The sequence below is a fragment of the Crinia signifera genome, chromosome 4 (genome assembly GCF_055691185.1).
Source record: "Crinia signifera chromosome 4, ASM5569118v1, whole genome shotgun sequence".
Lineage (NCBI taxonomy): Eukaryota > Metazoa > Chordata > Amphibia > Anura > Myobatrachidae > Crinia > Crinia signifera.
In genome coordinates, this window is record NC_139220.1 from 302,063,370 (window position 1) to 302,077,858 (window position 14,489).

Below are 14,489 nucleotides of genomic sequence, written 5' to 3' on the forward strand. Positions count from 1 at the left end.
CCCAAGAGTCCACTTTTTCAAGGTGTACAATTGATTAAGGGCACTTGATAAATTGTACACCTTGAAAAAAGGGGACTCTTGGGCACCGAAATTTTTGGGTTGTTCCCCGGCACTCAGGGCTGGAGTGGATGCTCCTTTGTTGCTGGCTCCGGTACTTTCAACAGTGAGGTATGGCAGCCTCCAATATAGCAAAGGAAAGAAGCGGCACTCGGAGACTAAATGCGTGGTTAAATCCAAGGGATTATTTTTAATCCATGTGCAGGTGAAAAAACAGTGAAGTTTCGGGGCTCGGCGGCCCCGTCTTCAGACTAGGTAATGCACACACACATATATATATATATATATATATATATATATATATACATCCAAACGAGGTCAAGCGACAATACATAGGTATTGGGGTGCAGAAAAGTGGCAGCAGATGCTATGGACTGATGAGTCAAAATATCAAATATTTGGGTGTAACAGAAGGCGGTTTGTTGGATTAAAGCGCTGGAGAGCAATACAATAATGAGTGTCTGCAGGCAACAGTGAAGATACTTGGCAAATTTGGGGCTGCTAATGGAGTTGAGTATTTGGTCAGGATTAATGGTGTCCCCAATGCTGAAAAATACAGACAGGTACTTATCCATCATGAAATACCGTCAGGGAGGTGTCTGATTGGCTCCAAATATATTCTACAGTAGGACAAAAACCTAAAACATACAGCCAACGTCATTAAGAAGCACCTTCGGCGTAAAGAAGGAGGAGGAGTCCTGGAAGTGATGATACGGCCCCCGCAGAGCCCTGACCTCCATATCATCAAGTCTATCTGGGATTATATAAAGAGAAAGAAGGATTTGAGCAAGTCTATCTGTGGTTAGTTCTCCAAGATGCTTGGATCAACCTCTCTGCCGAGTTCCCTCAAAAACTGTGTCCAAGTACCTAGGAGAACTGATGCGGGTTTGAAGGCAAAAGGGTGGTCACACAAAATATTGATGTTAGATTTCTCTTTAACGAATGGGAGGTCCTGGTGGCATGGGCATGTGCGGGGACAATGAGGTAAGTGGTAGCATGGAGGGAATTTCAGAGTTGTTGTCATTTATTACTGAACTTAATTTATCTAATGATCGCAATGTGAGCCGCGCTAGAAGCGTAAAGTGGCCAATCACCAGATTCCTTGTATTACAGCATTGTTTTCATTGGATAATACCCAGGGAGCTCAGACTATCATTTTGTAATTTCTCTGAATAATGGAACGGAGAGATATAAATATTAGAGAACAGGGTATAAGACAGGTGTGACCATGGTATAAACTAAACTCATTCAGCAATATTGCAAGAGACTGTCGTCTCTCCTCCACCCTGATCACTGCTTCCCATGCTAGAGTACAGGACTTTGCCCGTGCTGCACCCCTTCAGTGGAACGCACTCCCTCGCTCCATTAGACTCTCCCCGACCTTGCAAAGCTTCAAACGGGCACTGAAAACTCACCTATTCATCAAAGCATACCCTTCCACTGCATAAACCAGCTGGTTCTCCGACCCCTTGCCTGTTTACATCCTGCTATCTAACCACCACCCCCTCGCTTGCACCTCTTGTAATCTGTCTGTCTCCCCTTCCTACTAGATTGTAAGCTCCTCCGAGTAGGGCCCTCTTCCCTCCTGTTGTCAAAGCCCACTTCTCTTCACATTTCACTCACAGCTCTCCTTTACTCCAACACTCAGTGACCATCTTCGTCTGCATACTCATCTCCATCATTGGCCTCAAGCCTCTAGTTGTATGTTGATTGGGTACTCAATACTTACATTTAAGCTGTAATGTGTATTGAACTGTGGTGCTCTTTATTTGTACTGTATTTTTGTTATTTATTCAATGTTATGCCAAGCTTTGTCTCCCTGTATTGTTCCTTTGTACGGCGCTTCGAAACACTTGTGGCGCCTTATAAATAAAACTATAATAATAATAATAATAATTGCAAGCTGTATTAAAACACACATATACCAACTAAATGATATATATACCTATACGCACACACTCACATTTATTACAGTACAAGAGCACATTCTTGGGGGTGGGTAATGCAGGGATGAGGAATTAAAGAGATCCTGCTTTTATTTTCCGAACACTCCCCCCGTCCATTCACCATGTGCTTAATATGGGAAAGTCCGGTATGCGACAAGTTAATGCTTCCCAGCCCACGGGTATAAATTTGGGGACTGGAGGTTCCTCGGGCAGATTTGGTCAGACACGGCGCACGAGATGAGGTGCAGGGAGTCACTCTGGGTCACCCTACTTTTTGGGCTGCTGAGGACGGTGACCCCTGCAGCCCTGGAACCCACGAGGGCGAGTGGAGTCTCACCGGGAGGACCTCTTTACAGGCAAGGTAGAGGATTGCATTAGATAAGATCATAGCCGTCATCCTTTCAAGGGGTACCGTGGCAAGTTTGGGAGCATATGGGTTAATTGCTATTTCTGGACAGAAATGACATGACAGCACGGTACTTGACCCTGTTGTATATATGTTTTGGTTTTATTAGGACTTACGAATTGGGCAGGAAGAACAATGTTAGGGGTGTTACGTTACATGTTATTAGAAGTACAAAACAAACTCATTTGTTTATTGGTCGTTAAGAAATGTGCGATGAAGAATTATGGAAATGGCAGAAATAGTAACTTAAAATTAAATTATATTCACAGCGTTTAATTAGACGCTTGAGAAATGCATAGCTGTAGTGTCATAGAAGAACTTCCTACCCACAGTATAACTTCGTACCACTCACAGTAATGACGTGCGTTCTGGTCCATTCATAAACTGGATGGGGAAAGAGAGAACATCGGTGAACTGATTAAAGGCACAAGTGAGGGGGGTGCAGTACACTCGCCTAACACTTCAGCTTCTGGATTTTAAGCATACAGTAACCGTTATAGTGTTATGAAACCTGGTTAGCCTGTCATACCGTCATCTTTATTTGTACTCATTAAAGTTTCTTGAATATGAATTTAGAGTTGATTGAAGCTGTTATATTGATATTTAATGAATCCAAAGTCATCTCACTGCCCATCTGTTAACTCCTTCAAAAGCGCCATGATTTCAGGCAAAAAAAACACATGTATTATCTAGGACGGATAAGTAAATTGCATACGCAAAATAACACATTTCATTTTGGCTAAATGCAATTGTGATTATGAAAACCTTATATATATTTTTTGATATTTCAATTCACTATTGCTTCTAAAAAAAAAATAGGTGATGCAACCAGATTCCGTCTCATTTCTCTGTTGCATCCTAGAAAATGATAGACAGACACTGGTAGGTTGCTATTTTTTAGAAGCTTTGGTAAATTTACCACTAGCTCTTCTCTGAACTCTCAAAGTAATGGGTCAGATGTGCTGTTGTAGGTTTGGGATTAATAATGTGTTTGTGTTTCAATGGTAAATCCTTTAAGAAAAAAAAAAAAAAAACTCATGACATTCAATATAAGACTGGTGCCTGAAATTCCCCGTTGAAATCTCAACACTATTGCCATTTGATAAGATGTTGTGATTAAATGCCCTTCATTTGTACCATTGGTAACCATGGAAACACTCTCTCTTTGAGGTTAGAATGATGCTGCATTCTCATTGCCGCCCCTGCAAAATCCCGTGTTTTTGTTCCCGTGTTTTTGGCAGGGCATACAGCATCTCAGCTCTACAGACCCCATTCATACTGCACCTTAGACCCGGGAAATGGTATGCCTGCCATCAAGTGTGTGGCATCTAAGAGCAGCTTTGATTGGCTGTTTAAAAAGCCGCTTTGAGCAATGCAAAGAAACTTGCTTTTTTGCATTTTGTGAGGAAAACCTGGGTGTAGCCTGTTCACACTGCCATACACCCGTGTATTATTCAGAAAAAACCCTGCAAAAAATCTGTGTGTGTAATTCCCAGGGCATAACACCCGGGAATTTCACAAAGACCCTTTCACACTGAGACGCTATACGGTAAATTACTGCTTGCCATGGCAAAAATCCAGGTTTTTGCGACAGTGAGAACAGGGTATTACTATTAAAAAAAGGTTGTGGATAAATCACCTGACAAATTGCAGTAACACGGTGTGCTGAGACTTCAGCAGCTTATTTCAGGCAGATGTTTTTCAGGAGTTATAGAAGTGAACTGCGGTATCCAATATAATGATTTTTAACAAGTACAGTCCTGACATGTACATTTACTGTACCTTCAAGTAACATTTCCTGTAGGTGTTAATACTGTACCACTTGTGTCCCTAAACAGATGCAGGCGGTTTTTCATCACCACTAGTAAATGGACCACGCCCACGTTTCAGGAGGAGGTTGGCACAGTCCGGGCGTCCCCGCTTGGAGGATCGAGAATGCCGCCTAAAGACGCTGTCCCTCAGAGTCGGTGACTTGGGGCTGGGGTACGACTCCGAAGAGACGGTAGTTTTCAAGTACTGTGCTGGAGGATGCCCCAGATCTCGAACCAATCATGACCTAACCCTGTCGCTGCTGTTGCAGAAGAGTGAACACTATCCCCTCCTGGAGGAGAAAATATCTGGGGGTCCTTGTTGCCGCCCCACACACTACGAAGATGTTGCCTTCCTGGATGACAACCACAGGTGGCACACGGTGGAAAAGTTGTTCGCCGCCGCGTGCAGTTGTGTCGGCTGATACTCTTGTAGGGCTATCTCGATAGTACACTGATTTATTAATGCACTCTATTTAACCCCTGCCTCCCTGCATTCATACAGCAGAAGGCCTGGAACCTGCCTTGATAACAACAAGTAGGCAGAACAGGCCTTGCAGGAAAGACATCCTTTGGGAAGGCATTCAGCAGGGAAGGGGTTAAACGCGGCACAGCTGTGTAGCGCTATGAGTGCAGATGAGGCTCTGAACTGGACTTCTGACAGATATAACAAATGTAACTGCCGTAGGGGGGGGGGGGGGGGGTAGGCCAGCCATTTACAGCCTGACACACATGATATACAGTATACTTGTTGCATTGCCTCCACCCCCCCCCCCCCCCCCCCTTTTACGACTTCAGAATGCAGGCAGTTATATCTGTACAACATTACACAGCAGTCCGGCATGCAGGGGTTAATACCCAGCGCCCCCCCACCCCACCTGGATACTGGTGTAGTGATAAGAGGAATACTCTGGACATACCTTCTCTGGAGGAGTCACGTTTCCCATGTAACTCGTACCGTGATTGTTAGCAGTCGGGAGCAAAAGAAAAATTTATTTATAAATGAATAATTTATTTATTTATTCCATGACAGATCGTTGAACCAATAAAATAAAAAAATCCCCGAAAAATATAGTGTTTTTGTTTTTCCTCCCTCTTCCCATCATCATATTCTACAATCAGAGGATTAACCAGGCCTAATAAAGTCATATTGTTAGGTCGTTCAGGACAGAGCCTAAAAATCCGATCACTAGACTGTCCTGCCCATGTGACTAGCGTGTCTGGTCTGTGTAATCACGTATGACTGCTTTACTATGACCCGCCGTACACAGATATAGCTAAAGGTTTCAAATAGGTTTCCACCCCCATAAAACTCCAATTCCTACTGGCGCCTCCCCAGCAAGGAAGCATCTGACGGTAAGTCCTTAGAGGGGAGGTCATTATCGAGGCACGAGGTGAACCAGACATGCATCGCCAGCTGTCAGATGGTCGGTCTCCCGGCACCCGTCAGCTCGCGGGGAGATTTCTGCAGATGACGGAGATGCGGCGCTCACGCTGCACAGGAAGGCCGTTGAAGAAGGATTCCTCGTTGCAGAGAATTTCGTGTGTGAAATCGTAGCGAGCAGCACCGCTGCGAGCATAGGGGGACAAGGTACGGATATACTATTAGCTTTTCATCATACCCAAACAATAGGCAGAAGTAAAGGTAGACAAGCAGGTAATAAGATGCATAACACATCAATATTGTCATTTCATTTCCGGCAGAACTTCCCATCATGCCTCATTATTGGGAAGATGGCATCAAAGTCTGGAAACAGTGGACAGAACAAATCAGCTCCTGTAACATGGCAATTGGGAGCTGGCTGGTTAGTACTGTATCTCTCTCCAGACTTTGTCTCATCTTCCCCGATGTGTACATGGAAATCCTACCAACTCCACAGCTGGGTATCACTGCAGGATCTCTGCAGAGGAAACGTTATACATGTCTCACTAATCTGCACTTAGATCAGGCATGCCCAAACTATGGCCCTCCAGCTGGTGTAAAACCACAAGCCCCATCATGCCTTGCCACTGTTTTGCTATGAGGGGATGCTAAAACTTATTGCAAGGCATGCTGGGATGTGTAGTTTCACAACAGCGGGAGGGCCATCGTTTGGAAATGCCTGACTTAAATGGTACACTAGAACCAGTACATGATCAGATTTTCACATACAGCAGGGATGGGGAACCTTCGGCGCTCCAGCTGTTGTTGAACTACACATCCCAGCATGCCCTACTACAGCTTTGCTATTTGGCCATAATAAAACTGTTACAGGGCAATAAAACTGTGTAGTTCAAAAACAGCTGGAAGGCCGAAGATTCCCCATCCCTGACATAAAGGGTCGCACCCAAACCTGGGGAATAATGAACATTAGTTAATGAGAAGGGCTGGTAACCAACAATTCTGCTCCATTCCTCTGTTCCTCCAACTCCACTACCATGATCATAATACATGCTGCAATTAGAGGGGTCTGTCCAAACTCCAATCTAAGGGCCCAATACTTTTGGCCAATTTTTCCTCTTTTCAGTCAATACCAACAGATCGTGCCGAGAAATCAGGTGGAAAGTGGCCGGATCGGAGGTGTTTGACTTCCAATCCGATGCGCGGTTGGAGTCAGAGGTCGGACCTGCTGCACATCCGACAGGGCCCCATCTCTCAGTAGCTGGGAACGCGTATGATATATCGTATGCCGAAATAATGCATACAATAAATCCTATGTGCCCAGCCACCTGGGAAGCTCCCGGGCCACAGGTTGTCAAACTCGGTCCTCCGGACCCCACACAGTGCATGTTTTGCAGGTCTCCTCACAGAAATAATTTGCTCCACCTGTGACTCTTTTAAAATGTGTCAGTCAGTAATGAGTGCACCTGTCAGGCGACCTGGAAAAGTGAACTGTGTGGGGTCCTGAGGACCAAGTTTGAGAACCATTGTCCCAGGCGGTTCAAGGGGCATCATATGCAACATCTCCCCTTGGAGGAGAAGTCACATAGTGTTTGGGGGCCTTAAGCTGCAGTGTAAAGCATCCCAGCATTTGTGGGTTGCACGTAAAAGCAGACAATATTTATCCTGCATACAAAGATTACAAATGTATTTGCACCCCCAGCACTGCTGTATGGTTTGTCTAAGTGCAGTCACTGCTTGGCTCCCAACGCAATACACAGCCCTGACACATTCAGATTGGTTCGGCAAAGCATGCCAAAATAAAAGTTACATAGTAAAAGAAATACAAAAATATAGGAGCTGGAGGTTTATACATTTACATAGGCAGGTATGCAGCCGTAAATTATAATAGTGTTCGTCCTAGCACCCTGCATCTCTTAAAACCTGTGTATTTTTCCAGCCTGGGGTGCGCTCTGTGCTGTTTCTAGCACATATCTGGTCTGTATAACAGTGTTGAAATACAGACTAGACTGTGCTAGAAGAACCAAAGGGTGCTAGTGTTAAATTAACACACAGCAAAAGCAGTCTTAACTAGCCCAATAGCATAACAGTCTATCCAATTATAGCCAGTTGTTATTGTGCAAAAAATTACCCATTTTCAGGTGATAACACATGGATGAAGAATATGTTCCTGGGCTGATGCCCTATCGCACAAAAACGGGTCCACAACAGCTGGTTATTGTAAATTAGGCTTCAAGTGGCACATAATCCCCGATAAAAGCTGCGTATAATCCCCGATAAATGCTGCGTATAATCCCCGATAAATGCTCCAGACAAATCCAATAGCTGCAGCAACCTACATCAGCTAGTTGTAGTTTCAACTAGTTTCGCCCATACGCATGTGCAGACCCGCAACATCGCTCCTTGGACCGAATTCGTCTCACAGCGAGCCAACCTGAATCACCTCCTATGTTCCTTGTATTTCTCCAGGTTGGATAACTGAAGTAGGATATAGTTTGCTTGACACATCCGTAGACTGAGAAACCATCTGAATGTTCTAAATGCAATAACTGACCCTACATTTAAATCTGTGTCTAAAGGCTCATCGGATATAAGCAGAGTTAGATTTTATTCATTTTACTGGTCATTGAGTTTGTTCATGATCTAAATGAATACAATGAGAGCTTTAGAATGTTTGCTCCTGCTGACTGTACTACCCAGACTTACTAGTGACGCTCAGTGCAGTAAGACCATTACCACGCGCGACACGGCCACCATATTGGATTTCGCCCAAATCGCTGCTCCATATGAGCCTAAGGGAATTCTTTATTGTTTATAATGTGGATTGGGTACTCTTTACTTAGAACGGCGCCCACGATTTTGATCGTGGGCATCGTTAGTAAAAAATCTCGCCCATCTCGGGCATTGAATGCACTAAAAAATTGGGTGCGATGCGACCGACGAGATGCCCGCGATTTCCCATAGGGAACAATGTTAAATGTCTCAATTGACCCAATTTTCCTGTTCAATGCCTCAATTGACCCGATTTTTCCATAGGAAACAATGTTAAATGGGCCACAGAGGCCAAATAGGCACCCTGAAGTGTATAATGGCCACCCGAATTGTTAACGCCACCCCACGATCAACGTCAACCCGAAGCGTGGCGAGCGCAGCGAGCCCGCGAGGGGGCAGCGGTACGCGTCCTACGACCTTTTCATACCCCCACTATCCACGTCGGCGTGGAGTTGAGAATAGAAAGTGTGGCGAGCGCAGCGAGCCACCGAGCCCGAAGCGTGGCGAGCGCAGCGAGCCCCGCGATGGGACGCGGACAGCTGTGAAGCCCGCGAGGGGACGCGGATACCTGTGAAGGTATCCGCGTCCCCTCGCCACGCTTCGGGCTCGGTGGCTCGCTGCGCTCGCCACACTTTCTATTCTCAACTCCACGCCGACGTGGATAGTGGGGGTATGAAAAGGTCGTAGGACGCGTATCGCTGCGCTCGCCACGCTTCGGGTTGACGTTGATCGTGGGGTGGCGTTAACAATTCGGGTGGCCATTATACACTTTAGGGTGCCTATTTGGCCTCTGTGGCCCATTTAACATTGTTTCCTATGGAAAAATTGGGTCAATTGAGGCATTGAACAGGAAAATCGGGTCAATTGAGACATTTAACATTGTTCCCTATGGGAAATCTCGGGCATCTCGTCGGTCGCATCGCACCCGATTTTTTAGTGCATTCAATGCCCGAGATGGCCATGATGGGCGCCCTTCTAAGTAAAGAGTACCGTGGATTGTAAAGACAACCTAAAAATCAATGTGGGATTGTGAGATTATCGTAGATATATCATTCCGACGCGGATCAGAACAATGTATATATCGTACACATTGTGTATAGAGTACTCGGGATCCATCTTTCTTTGGTAGGTGTACCCAGCCTTACTTTATCTGTCTATGCAAAGACATATCTGCCGGTCACTGCTTACCTGATTATATAAAGGCAACGTCTGGGCAGTAAGAGGTCCGCTCGCTCCGCTGGATTATCCACAGACGCCAAGCGCATGACGCTGCTGGACAGCAGGCAGATCCCAGCAATGGTGCTACCACAGAACTGGCAGAGGGGAGAGGGAGAGAGGGGTCAGCACTGCCATATCGGAATCACACTTCTAAAGAACACCTCAGGGTTTAGACAACACTGGACCTGGTCGCAAAATAATAGGCACCGGTATTATAAAGATTCTGCCCAACACCCGCTACGTAGCCGGCACTATCACTACTTATCACTAGGGACCGGGACCCTGCAATGTGTAATATCGTCTATATTACAAGCTAGTACAGTTATACTTAGGGGTCGATCCTATTACCCCGAAGGGTGCGAGTGCACTTTTCAGCGAATTCGTCCCGCCGTAAAGTGCTCCCGGTGTCGTGATGTCGCCACTCGCGAATCATCCACGCCATTTGGAGTTAATATTATTGACCCCATAGCGTATCTAACCCATGTCAGCCTACAGCCGGCAGAGCAAACCCAAAATCCTACTCTGGCCAAATATTCAGGATATAATAATGTGCTTCCGGGTGGAGACGGCGCGCGCACAGGGAAGGGTAGGGTCTCATGCCCCTTTTTTTTTTTTTATTAGTGTTGCAGGGGGCAGCAAAAAAATCTGTGCTTGGGCCTGCGTGTCTGACACGTCTAGGCACTGTAGGTATGCCAGTCTGCCCACTGCAAAGCCATGGTCACACAAGGATCATTGGCATTTACAGGACACATTGCCATCTGGAGTTTCTGGAGAGTAAGCAGGTATAGGGGGAGATTTACTAAGCCCAGAGAGTGATAAAGTAGAGAGATAAAGTACCAATCGGCTACTAGCTGCCAGGTTACAGGCTGAGGGGTAGATGTATGAAGCAGTGATAAGGGAGGAGAAGTGGCCCATGGCAACCAATCAGCACTGCAGTAACATTTTTAATTTGCATATTATGAACTTATACTGAGTAGCTGATTGGTTGCCATGGGCCACTTCTCCCTTATCACTGCTTCATACATCTCCCCCTGTGTTGGAAAAAATTACAGTTAGGAGCAGATTGAATGGCACTTTATCTCTGTCCACTTTATCTATATCTATATATAGGAATATCTGCCCCAGGAGAAAATAAGTGGCGTGATTGATGTGGCAGAAATCCTGGCAGCAACTGAAAAGGGCGGGCAGCTCATTGGCAGAGGATGGACACTCAGCAGCGTCATACTTCTGAGTGTCCATGTTCTAACAATTAGCTGATGTGTTTCTCAGTGCTTTATGATGTAGGTGTAGCTCACGTGTATGTAGGTGTGGCTCACATGTGTATGTAGGCGTGGCTCAATGCTATTGTATGTAGGTGTGGCTCAGTGCTGTATGTAGGTGTGGCTCAGTGCTATTGTATGTAGGTGTGGCTCAGTGCTGTATGTAGGTGTGGCTCTGTGCTGTATGTAGGTGTGGCTTGGTGCTGTATGTAGGTGTGGCCCGGTGCTGTATGTAGGTGTGGCTCAGTGCTGTATGTAGGTGTGGCTCAGTGCTGTATGTAGGTGTGGCTCAGTGCGCTGTATGTAGGTGTGGCTCAGTGCGCTGTATGTAGGTGTGGCTCAGTGCGCTGTATGTAGGTGAGGCTCGGTGCTGTATGTAGGTGTGGCTCGGTGCTGTGTGTAGGTGTGGCTCGGTGCTGTATGTAGGTGTGGCTCAGTGCTGTATGTAGGTGTGGCTCGGAAGGGTACAGTGTATGTGCAGTGTCCCCCATATTGTATCTCATGTGATCCTGCTGTGAACATACTGACAGCAAAAGAGCTGTTCCTGCATAAATTACCAGTAACACAACAATGCCTACAGCACCAGACACCAGGCTCAGGGCTTAATGAGAGCCAGTGGTCTGCAGTCAGCTCATGTAGCGCCATTATCCATGGAACCGCAGATCATCAGCTGAATAGATGCTAGAACAAGGTGCCTCAGCAGCATTACCTGCTCCTAGCGAGCGGACACACTGTACATTAGTGTAGGTGACGGCACCAGACGTATACCGTAGTAACTGTTACCTTCACACTGTCCACATGAGGCTTGATGTACCCTTCTTTCTGCAGATCCAGGACATGGACAAGGGATAGCTGGGACTCTTCTGGAATAAAAGCTTTGTCCCTCACCCTTTGCAGGATGGTAGAACATCCCGGGGACCAGTGGAGGCGCTCTATCTCACGGAAGCCGTGTATGGCCTGCAGAGGAGAGAATGGAGACACTGGTAACATAGGACTGTATACCTTACACCTGGCAGATCATCCTCTAAAGGCTGATAAAGCCGGTTCCAGTGCTAATAAAGGACTAATCTCGCCATCTGTGAGCTGGGTAGCTGCCAGGCTATATTTACCTCTGTGCCTACTTTCATACCCACAGGCATGGGGGCAGCACTGTCTCTCCATTGTGTCTAGATCCACTTCTGTTTTTTGACAAGGGCCCGATGTTGGGTGAGGGCGGAAGTTATTAGATGCCCTCACAGCATTTTTTACATTTTATCTGTAATTTTTCACTTTTTTTTGAGCGGACATGTGGCGACAGGCAGTATTTCATGCCCTACCATCCACTAGGGCAGGGCTGGGCAACAACGGCCCTCCAGATGTTAGTGAACTACACATCCCAGGATACTTTGCATTAGTTTTGCTATGTGGCCATGCTGAAACTGATGCAAGGCATGCTGGGATGTGTAGTTCATCAACATCTGGAGGGCCGGTGTTGCCCAGCCTTGCACTAGGGCATGTGAACGCAGGGAGCTATGCAAGGGGACGCAGTGCACCGATACGGTGTCCATGTCGACTGTGTCAACATTTTGGGGGGAAAAAACCTTGAAAACCCCATGTCGACCTTTTGACTGTTGACCTTGCCCATGTAGACCTAATGTTTGTGTCAACCTAACGACCCTGACAACCTTTTCAGGTGTCGACCTAAACCCATGTCTACCTTCAGTGGTCGACCCAATGCATGTCAACCTAAGTTGTGTCGACCCTATGATGACACATACCCAGGCAGGAAAGAGTACCTGCACAGATTTTTAACGGTGCATGAATGAACACTACTTATTACACTTGCCAACTGTCCCTTCCCCCAGGTGTACGTACCCCATATTACACATGTAAGCCCTGTCCCTGCCCCCCTGGTGTACCCCATATTACACATGCCAGTCTGTCCCTGCCCCCTGGTGTACCCCATATTACATATGCCAGCCTGTCCCTGCCCTACACATGCCAGCCATGTCCCTGTCACCATGTCCAGGCCTCACCTCGTCCCAGTGGCCGCTCTCGTAGCGCTTCTTGCGCAGGACAGGCTCCAGCTCCCCGCACAGAGCCGTCTCCTCCTCGGGAGAGATGAAGTCCGGCTGGATGGTGAGGCCGGGGGACAGCCGGGAGAGCACGTCGGGGGATGACGGAAGTATCTGGGCATCCCCATGGCAGTACCGAGTCAAGAGGATGAGGCCCGGTCCATGGGGCCTAAACACAAAGCGGAGCAGGGGCCGAAAGTTACCAAGGCAACAGCGAGCTCCAATGGGCGCCGCCATCTTGTGACTGGTAGTGCATCCTGGGAGGGAGAGAGTGCTGGAGGTGTCACTCTGGCCACAGTCGCTAGTTAGACATTAATATAATGAACATATCATGTAGTAATGGTGATAGTTGTTTGTCTCTCAGCAGCAGCCATACTACCTACTTATCGGTCACAGGGACTGGCAGGACATTCTGGAACATGTAGTTCTACAGAAACGAATGAGCTGCATGTGCAATGCATCCATCCATCATTTTAGCTAGACCTTAGCTGCAAGCAATTTAAACGGTCCAAGGACCTTATTCTGGTCTGTTCGCAGCAGGGCTGCGTTCGGATGGGGATCAATGTTTTTGTTCTGTGCATACGCAGGGTGCGTGCATCCACGGCGAACACGGGGGATGGAGAAGGGTTTGGGGCGATGGGCAGCACCATTAGCATATGGGAACGCCCAGCTTTTCCTGGGCATTCCCATGAGAACACTGGGCATTCTCATGGTATTGAGGCCCGTGTAGGGGGTTGGGCAGCTGACATCACTGGATCTCAGCCGCCCGCCCATTTCATTCCCAGCGTGCATGCAGATGTAAGTGACTTGAGAGTCACTTTTATATGCGCGCACCTTCCACATCAAAAGATGTGGGAGGTTCCCCCTGCCCTGTGTTTTTGTGTAACATCCATTCGCAAACCCCTGCGAGTGAGTCGCCCTTCCTAACGGGTGGCCTCAGCCACCCATTCGTAAGGCGCGGTTTGCTGGACCAGAATCAACCAGAATAACCCCCTAAGTCTCCAATCATTATTGCAATGGTTATTATATGTGTCCACCTTTCCAAAGTTACACACTTCTCAGCTCCTTCACCATTGTGCCTTCCTTATCTCGAATAGATCAGGGTGTACGGTCCCTGCGTCAACAATGTCTAGGTAGACAGTGACTATGTCAACATACCCTAGATACCTGACAGTAGGTCAACACAAGCTCAAGGTCAAAATGGGCGACCTGCTTACTATCCAAGCGGGCATAGGGGTCGATCCTATTAACCCCAAGGGTGCGAGTTGCCGTTCGGGTGTTGTTTTCATGCTGAAAAGGGCACCCGAATGAACCCTAACTCACACTCTTCGCAGAGAGCCGAATTCACCGAAATTTGCTTGCACCCCTATGGAGGCGCAAGCCCTTTTCAGCAAATTCGGCCTGTCGCAAAGTGCACAGGGTGTCGTGATGAATCGCACTCGGCGAATCATCCGGACACATCAGGGTTAATAGGATCCACCCCATAGAGTGAGAATATAATAGTGTGCCAAAACATGGTATGCGCAGCGAGGGGATGCGGTACACTTATACGGTGTTCATGTCGACATGGACACCCAAAAAAACCTCA

At 47.1% G+C, this 14,489-nt stretch overlaps 1 protein-coding gene across 1 annotated transcript; it reads right to left on the reverse strand.

Annotated features, from left to right (window-relative positions):
• Positions 1–5,208: 5,208 nt before the first annotated feature.
• Positions 5,209–13,190, reverse strand: ALKBH7 (alkB homolog 7, RNA demethylase). The gene is made up of 4 exons (XM_083185314.1): positions 12,863–13,190; positions 11,631–11,804; positions 9,559–9,683; positions 5,209–5,787 (listed from the first exon to the last, which is right to left on the reverse strand). The coding sequence occupies exons 1-4, from the start codon at positions 13,136–13,138 to the stop codon at positions 5,664–5,666; spliced, it is 699 nt and encodes a 232-aa protein (XP_083041440.1). The 5' UTR covers positions 13,139–13,190; the 3' UTR covers positions 5,209–5,663.
• Between the last annotated feature and the right edge of the window lie 1,299 nt (positions 13,191–14,489).